Source organism: Equus quagga, chromosome 13 (genome assembly GCF_021613505.1).
Source record: "Equus quagga isolate Etosha38 chromosome 13, UCLA_HA_Equagga_1.0, whole genome shotgun sequence".
In the NCBI taxonomy this organism is placed as follows: Eukaryota; Metazoa; Chordata; class Mammalia; order Perissodactyla; family Equidae; genus Equus; species Equus quagga.
In genome coordinates, this window is record NC_060279.1 from 39,067,068 (window position 1) to 39,076,103 (window position 9,036).

General features: G+C 54.0%; 1 protein-coding gene across 4 annotated transcripts in view; it reads right to left on the bottom strand.

Annotated features, from left to right (window-relative positions):
* The window catches only part of IL6R (interleukin 6 receptor), a 51,740-nt gene extending 46,935 nt beyond the window's left edge, over positions 1-4,805 (bottom strand). For 2 of the 4 annotated variants that reach the window (XM_046681829.1, XM_046681835.1), the window contains exon 1: positions 4,493-4,805. In XM_046681829.1, the coding sequence (XP_046537785.1) occupies positions 4,493-4,577 (85 nt within the window). In that variant the 5' untranslated portion in view covers positions 4,578-4,805. Of the gene's footprint in view, positions 1-4,196; positions 4,417-4,492 lie in introns of those variants that run through there. The other 2 variants (XM_046681830.1, XM_046681833.1) reach the window with 2 other exon arrangements.
* Positions 4,806-9,036: the final 4,231 nt, after the last annotated feature.

Consider the following 9,036-nt stretch of genomic DNA (forward strand, 5'->3'; position numbering starts at 1 on the left):
AGTGGGGGAGCCTGAAGAGGTGCAGCTAGAAGTCAAGCCTGAACCCAGGACCAGCCCAGAAAAGCCCGACTGTGCCAGAGACTTCGGATCTGTCTGGATCTCAAGCCCAGAGGAGACAGTAAAGCACACAGATTAAATACCCAAAAAAAACTCCCCAGAGGCTTCACCAGAGAGGGTCTGAGAGTTATCCCCTTGCCATTCCAGCCCTCAAAGATTCTCTTCCAAAGACTCAGACCTCAATGGCAGTTAATGACATGCTGTTTAGCACTTCCCTGTCCAGTTGGAGTCTAAGGGACCCAATGGCTGAGGCCTGGTGTCCCCAGAGACACCCCCAAGCTTCGCCAGGGCAGAAGGCACCCGTACGTCCCCAAGGAGCCCTCTGCTCCTCAGGTAGTCCCAGATTGCTAAAGAGGAGGCAGGAATTTTCCCACCCAAGATGAGAGTATAAGGAATCCTAACTGTTTTTATATTTCCTTTAGGCCTTCATTCAAATAACATCTTCTGGGTGAGAACTTCTTTGGCCTCCCCTCGAAGGGATCAATTCTGCATGCCCCCTCCATATATACCCAGTTCCTACCTCCCTCCCCTGCTTTATTTTTCCTCCTTAGCACTGGTCATATCAGACTGTATATTTAATTTACATCCCCACCAGAATGAAGCTCCAATGAACCATGAATTTTTGTTTGTTTTGTCCACTCTGTATCTATAGCTCTTAGAACAGTGCCTGGAACACAGTAGGAGCTCAAAATATTTTCTTCAAATGAATGAATGATTAGCTCCACTTATTTGAGTGCTCGCCGTCTGCTAGGGACTGTTCTCCATCTGTGTACAACACCTCACTGAGCTCATTTCACCTCCATAACCGCCCCGGGAGGTAGCGTAATTATCTACACTTTCAGGAGGAGGACAGTGAGTCTCCAAGAGGGAAAAATCACTGAAGTTCACGTCATTTCTACGTGGCAGGGCTGGGCAGAGATCTGCCTGGCTCCAAAGCCTTAACCATTACTTGTACAAGACAAGCTGGCTTCAGGGGGAGGAGAGAAGGTCTGGATAGGGCTAAAGGAAGAAGCAACAGAAAACCTCTGGAAGAAACTGCTCAGTACTCTAGACCAGCGCCATCTAGGAGAACTTTCTGGGAGGATGGAAATGCTCTATATCTGCCCTGTCAGGTAGCAGTGTCACATGTGTCACACGAGTCACATGTGCTATTGAGCACTTGCATGTGGCTAGTGCAACTAAGGAACTACATTTTTAATTTGACTTCATTTTAATTAATTTAAATTTAAATAGCCATACATAGTAAGTGGCTATCGTATAGGAGAGCACAGCTCTAGACCTTTAAGACTCACCAGGAAAAGCCCAGATGTGGTGATGGGGATGCTCTCACTCACTGGGTCAGGCAGGCAGGCCTGCTGGGAAGGGGAAGTAGGGGAGAGGGGAGGGGTGCATATGAACAGCAAGCCAGCACCTGGGTGCTTTGTGTAATCCTCACGAACACCCAGCAAGGGGAGGATGTGTTTACCCAGTTCGCAGGGGAAGATGCTGAGGGTCAGAGATGAGGTCCTGCTGTCAGGGTCAGTGTGCCTGCTGCCTCGGGTCTGGGTCCTCAACTGGAGGAGCTTTCTGTATTCATCTTCCCCCGCCCCCTAGAAGGTTTGTCCTTGGGTAGTTGGTCCCAAGCAGATCAGAGAGCTGGGTCCTCTCAGGGATTGACACTTGACCATTTTCAAGCTCCTTTCAGGGTGCAGTCCGTGTGGCTGGTCCCACACAGGCCCCCTAGGGCTGTGCACGCTCTCAATCAATGTTTGCTGCAGTGAATAAACAAGGGGCAGAGCCAGAGCAGGGAGAAATTTCTGGCAACTAGAAGCCCGATGGGGGAGGGCCTTCATTCAGTTCTCAGTCACACTGGTTAGCTAGCCATCCTCAGATTTGTGAAGCACGACGGGCATTTGTTGAAAAGGACATTTCTCAAGCTTCACTCCCAGATATGTCTCTTTGGTAAATCTGGGGTAGGGACCAAGAATCAGCATTTTTGTCAAGCCCCTATCCCTCAACCCCCAACATACACACACACACACACACACACACACACACACACACCCCCCAATTCTGGCACAGCTAGACCCAGAACTTTTGAGAAATACTGATTTAGGGTGAGGCTAGGAAAGCAGGTAGGCACTGAGGGCAGGAAGAGATTGCCCTAAAGGGAAGATCAGAAGTTGAAACAGGACTTTGAGAGACTTAAAGGTGAACGTGCTTGTTTTGCGCACGGTCCTGCAATGCAGAAGGCAGAAGGAGCCTGAGTCATCCGTGTCCAGGCTTCCACGCCCAGCTCCTAAGTCCCAGCTAGTCCAGGCCCCAGATGGCAAGTACACCTGAGCAGCCCTGCCAGCTGGTGGGCCTATGGGCAGCCACTGGGCCCAGGGGAAGCACGCTGCCTGGCTAGAAGAGCCCGTAGCCTGGAGAGCCAGCGGATTTCCCCTCTAAACCAACTCCAGCTACCGCTCCCCTCTCAGCCCCTCACTTCTCCAAAGCGAGACATCTCACAGTCATTTGCTCCATGCTTCCTGTACGATGTCTTTATTTTTACTCTCAAGTTCGTGGGCTGAGTCTGTGTGGGTGTGGGAGGGGAGCTGGGTATTTTCTACCCCTCTGCATTTTCCTTCTGCAATGGGAGGGCTTTCACTTCCTCCCCAAACTCTCGGTTCTGCCTTTCATGGCCGTTCAGGCTTTGAGACCATCTTGCCTGTCCCTCCTGAGGACCAGGGAAACAGAGAACTGACTGCAACTGGCTACCCCCGAAGTGCCTTGTAACCACTTAGGAGCCAAAGGAAGCCGCAGCCACAGTAGTAACCTCCCTGGGGCAGGTGAACTGGGGTGTTGTGTGAAGAGCAACAGAGGCAGGCAGGGGAGGCTTGCTCACTCCTGGGGCCACCTCAGGCCTCAACCCTGCCTTGCATCCCTCTAACACCACGGTGGGCAAGCCGAGGTCTCCACTTCCCTTTCCTTGACCTCTTCTGCCCCAGCTCTTAGGCAGCAGGGGTGACTCCCAGCTTGCTCCCAACACCCCCGCAGCTCTGGCTTCTGGGTTAGTTCTATGTTTTAGGAGTCTTGGAGATCTACACACTGGAGCACAGGGCATGGAGGGGTGGACCTCCACCAACCAGGCCTGACGACCTCCCATCCCAACCTTTCTGAACCTCAGGCTCCTCTTTGGAACAAGGTCTATTTAGATCCAATGGAGGATTAGAAAACATATGTAAAGTACAGGACGCCTCAATTGACAGGGGCTGTTACTGGTGGGAGTAATACATGTGTGCTGAGAAAAGAAATCAATTTATTTTCTTCTTTCAAGCACAAGGAACACAACTATCCAGAAAGCAAAGAGAGCTGCAGGCACACCAGCCCCTAGCTCTAGAAAGTTATCTCCCAGCAGGGTGAGATCAGGCTGAGGGTGTTCACCCAGGGTGGGAGCACAATGCAACCCAGCAGTGGCTAGAGTCCCCCGTCTCCCCAGCCATCTGTTCCCAGAAGCCTGCCTGCTGCCCCCTTAGTTTTCCGCCGTATCCTCAAAGAAGCTCTCAGACCCTAAAATAAACCTCTGGAGAAGCAGTTGCCCAGTTGTCTAGAGGAGAGACTGGACAGGCAGCTGGGCATGCCGCCAGAGCACATAGAAAGGCCTGGCTGCTGGGGGCAGATTACAGTCAACAGGAGCAACAAGTGCCTACTGCGCTCTGCCTCACCCCTCATTCTATCGTCAGGAAGGGGAGTCCAGTGCGCGCTGGCCCCAAGACGTCCCAATCCCCGGCCAAACTCCCCACTTAGGTTAAATTCTCAGGGCTGGGGTACACAGTTTGCTAGAGCTGGTGTCTACTGGAGCAAGTGCGTGCAGCGGGAGGGTCCATGACTCAGCGCCCATGATGTCAGTCCCTTCACAGTCAGGGCACTGTCATCCACACATACACCCAGGGGGCTGAAGGGAGAGCCAGGCGAGGTGGCACCCTCTCCCCCCCCCCCCCCCCCCCCAAAGCTAAGAGGCAAGAGCGGCGCTGGTACAAAGAACGTCCCAGGAGCGAACTCCACCCCGCTAGGGCGCGCACTCGCGGGCATCTCCCCTTAGAGTAACCCGGGGCGCAGTTGTGTAAAGGCTCTTGGAGGCACCGGGAAGGAGACACGTGAATCAGGTTTCTGAATACACACCAAGTGCTGTACGCAGACCGCAGACGCTGCCCGGCCACAGGGCAGTTAAGCAGAGCGCGCCGGCCAAAGGCGCAGGACGCAGCAGGGGTCGCACCAGCGACCGCCCGCGTCAGAACAGCTGGGCCAGCCCGGAGCCCGCATCTTGTGCCCGCGGGGACCTAAGCTAGCCACTGAAAAGGAGAACCGTCCTCCCTCTTTTCCTCCCTCTCGCCACCCGCAGTCTGCGGCGGCCACAGCTGTTTGCCCCACCCGCCAGCTGCCCCAGCCCTCCAGGTGCGCTCGAAGCCCTTACCCAGCGCGGGGCAGCCCCCTTGGGCCAGAGCCGCCCCCGGCGCGGCAAGCAGGGCGGTCAGCAGCGCGCAGCAGACGGCCAGCATGCTTCCTCCTCCGCTAATGCCCCATGGTCCCGGAGCTGCGGGCGCGCGGGCGGGCGGGCGGGTCGGACGGAGCGGCCGGGGCGGGGCGGGGCGGCGGGCGGGCTCAGGCCCCGAGGGCAGCCCCCATCCCCGGGGGGGGGGCCGCGCTCCGCACGCACGGCGAGTCCCGGAGCCCCGCGCCGCGCTCGGCTCCGCTCCCTCTGGCCGAGCTCGGTGTCAGTGCGACTTCCCACTTGCACATGACTCAGAGCGGCGGGCAGTCCCGGCAACGCAGGAAAACATTTGAGGAACTCGCGCTGGAGTGTCTCTAGGCCGTCCCAGGGTGCTGTTAGGAAAGTCCGAGCGGATGGCGCAACAGCCCCGCGTACCGGCGGACCAGAGTGGGTGGCTTTCTGCCGCAGCACCGCACCTGAGCCGCGAGGGCCGGAGACCCCGAGCCCGGCAGGGGCGAGCTCTACCAGGACCCCTCCCCCGGTTCTGTTGGGGAGAGGGGGGGAGTTAGACAGCACTGGCTCTTTTTGATCTTGGGTTTGGTGAACAGGATTACGCTGTGAAAAGAACACCTGGAGAGCCCTTGAGGAGGCGATGTGCCTCTTTCTGTTTTGGTAAATCAGTGCTTGGCAGCCTGGGTTGCCGCTTGGTATCACCTGAGGAACCCTAAAAACCCCCGATGTCTGGGCCCCCCCCCTCCCAGAGATTCTGATTTAATCGATCTGAGATGAGGCTTAGACATCGGAAGACTCATTGCCGTGGAGGTACATTCTCTCTCCGTGCCGCCTGTTCCTCGCAGCAAGGCAAGGAGACGGGTCAGGCTTTGGAAGCAGGCAGGGAGACCCGCGTTCCCAGCCAGACCTCCACCTCCTGGGTCTGTGACTGCTGTTCGCACTCTGAGTTTCTGCTTCCTCGTCTGTCAGATAGAGATAAGAAAGCCTGTACTGGCCAGTATGCTTATGAAGACCCCAGGAGACTCATTCCCACACCTGACACAGGGTGTGGACCGCAGGTGCTCAATCGATGTCAAAACCTGCCTGTCCACCCTCCCGATTTGACAGATAGAAACTCGTTCTTGGGTTTCAGGAGCAACCACAAAGACCTCTTGAAAGGGTCCACCAAGGTTACCCAGGGAGCACGAAGCTGACAGGGTGGCCTCAGAGCCGGGTTTGGAGGAAACGAAAAATGCTGAAATAAGGTCTAGGCTGAGAAGCTTTTGGACCAGCAACTGCTCATTAGAATGTGCTTTTTCATTTTGGGCTTCAGGCTGATCCTAATGAGGCTCAAGGTTCCTGGGGTAGCTGGAATGGGCACGGCCTGCAAGGAGCCCCCAAGTGGATAGGACCTGGCATGAAGGAACAGAGCTTCTGAAATGCAGCCCTCAGACCCAGTACATCTGGGTCTCTCTGTGGGAACCACCTACCAGCAGTGCTGGGTAGAACCAGGCACATGCCCTGACCCACCCGTGACGGAGGCTGGCCTGGACAGGCTCGCTTCAGCCACACCCATCAGCAGGGAAAGAAAGGCAGTTGGGAGGGTAGCTCTTTTGGACACTAGCCCTCTCTCCTCCTGTTTGAAATGGGGTTGCAGCAGGGCTGGAAGGTGGCTCCCACTGTGTTGTCCCCTTCCCCTCTATTTGTGGCAGATGCAGCCCTGAAAATAATCAAAAGAGGACTACAGGCTGCCAGCCTGAAACCAGAAGGCTGCAGAAAGCCCTGCTCAGATAGGACAGTGTGAAAGAAGGATGTGGAAGCCCAAGAACAGGTGTCTCAGACCCCACCTGGCTTCTGCGCCAAAGTGGGCCTCCCCCTCTCGAACCCACCAGTGTTCAGCCTGTGTCCCGGAGTCAGACAGATGGAGTTCCCATCCCAGCTCTGCCACTTGCTGGCTATGTGACTTGGGCAAGTTATTTAATCTTTCTGAACCTCTATTTCCTGATTTGTAAAATGAGAGCAATAAAACTCAAATTTTGGTATTGTGGTTCAAATTAAAATATCTGGTCCATCTTTATTTTCTCAGCCTCATTTTCTGCATCTCCTTGCCCATGAATATAATTATTTTTCAACAATATTATTTATGGTGTCTCACCTCCACACCTTTGTCCAAGCTATTCCCTCTGCCAGAAATTCCCCTCCTTTGTCCCACACCGGACTCACTGTTTTCCGGCTCAGCTGGGCTGTCTTCTCCAGGAAGGCATCCGGTCTCTTCTCTACTTCCCTGGAACCCTATCTTCCACAAGGTCGGATTAGGTGCTCCATCTCTGTGCTGCCTCAAAAACTTTGTTCACCCCCTACCGCCTTCTTCCCTGCCACACCACAAAGCTCATCTCTGTATCCCCACTGCTGAGCAGGGCTTTTGACTGGGAGATGTGGCCCTCCCTGGAGGGAGCAAGCTCTCTGACATCTGTCACTCCCCATCTGAACTCTACACTAAGTGAAGGTTCAAAATTCATGGGCCAACATTCCAGACTCTGTTACAACAACCACTGATAAAGAAGAGAAGGAAACATACCTGCACAGTTCAGCCTGACCTGCCCTCTCCTGGATCTGATTCCTGATGCCAGCATCCATGCGGGCACCAGCATCTCATCCTGGCTTCTCCTCCCCAGGGAAGGGGAGAAGACTCAGGCCTTGGGGATGTGGATTTGCCCAGAGCTCCAGGGCGAGAATGGGGATTTGGGGTCACCAGAAAACAGAAATGAGAACCAGACAGGGCTGCAGCACCCTGGGCCTGGGGACTTTAGGCACGCCGCAGTGATTCTGCAGCAGAAGGAACAAGGAGGACTTTACCCAGGGCACCTCTCTCAGGTAGGCAAGCTGCATACAAAGTGCTTTCCCATACACAGTCTCCTTTGGACTTCTTAACTCTGGGGGCTAGGAGATATTGTCTCCAATTTTCAGATAAGTACAGTGAGGCTCAGAGAAGTGAAGTGACTCATTCAAGACTGCACAGCTGGAAACTGGCAGCTCTAGCGTGAGGTCTGGCTCTGGGCCCAGAACTCTTACTGAGGGAGGGTGCAGTGGGCGCAAAACCAAGGACGCTGCGGGAATCTGTCTACCCCATCACAGCAGGCCCTCGGGGGCAGTCTGGAAGGCGAGAGGAGAGCAGCAGAACCTGTCCTTCAGAACATCTCCTTCTTGGGCTTCCAGACCCTCTCCCCGCAACCAGTGCGTGTTCCTGCAGTTGCCCTCCGTCTCGCCTAGATGGGGAAGCTCTGGGCTGGCACAGCTTCGATCAGACTGCTTCCCAGCAAGCAAACCTGGTCACCTTTGACCTCGAGATTAAGCTTCTTAAACTTCATCACTGACAGAGGTCGGTTGGAGGCCCCATAGAATAAATACAAAGATTGTTTTGAATCCGAAAGGTACTTATTCATCATCTGCTCCTCCTTCCCTCAGCTTCAAGAAGTGGAGTGGTTTGCCAAAGAGGACACAGGTAGTTAGTGACAGCCCGTCAAGATTGCAGATATTCTGACTCAAAGGAGTCTTTTTTTTTTTTTTTAATTCCCACCCTGCCCCACCCCCCAGGCTTGGGCTGCTGTGTCAGGGCTATTCCCAAAACAACACCCTTTGTTCTCTGGTCACCTGTAGGGACAATGATCTTGCTAAGCAATACAGCAGGGGGGTGGGTGGGGCTGACACGCAGACCCCTCCCCTGGCCTCTGGCCCTGACTAATCAATAATTAATGGAAGGTGCTGTAGATTCCCTGAAACCTTCCCCTCGCATTTCTCGTCAGTCAGGGAGGAGGTCCACAGCAGGTGGGCCAGCGGAGGTATAGTATGCGGGGCCCTCTGATCAGCAGAACTCAGTGTCCTAGGCCAGTGGCATCTCCCCAGAATCAGGCCCGGCCAGGGCCTGGTGCCCTCAGCCTGCCTGGGAAGACTTCTCCACCTCACAGCAGAGGAATGCAGCGTCCCCAGCTCTGGCACAACACAGACTCACCCCGCTCGCTTCCCAGCGGCAGCAGAGTTTAATCCATTTTCTGCTCCATTTTCCGTTGCATCACCAGCTGAGCTTACCCCCAGAGAAGAGATTTATAGACCATTCTCAGAAAGGGGTTATAAAATCTCCCCTTCTTGTCATATTTCTAGAATGTTATGATTTTGTAAGTGTTAAAAAGCAGCACAATTAAAATTAAATATAGAATTAACATATGATTTAGCAATACCATTTCTGGGCATATATACAAACTAATTGAAAGCAGAGACTGGAACGGGTCTTTTACACCCATGTTCCTGGCAGCATTATTCATAATAGCCAAAAGGTGGAAGCAACCCAAGTGTCCATCGATGGATGAAAGAATAAACAAATTGGTGACTCTATGCAGTGGAATATTATTCAGCCTTAGAAAGGGAGGCAATTCTGACACATGCTACAACATGAATGAAACTTGAAGACATTACGCTGAGTGAAATAAGCCAGAAACCAAAGGACAAATATTGTATGATTCCACTTACATGAAGAACCC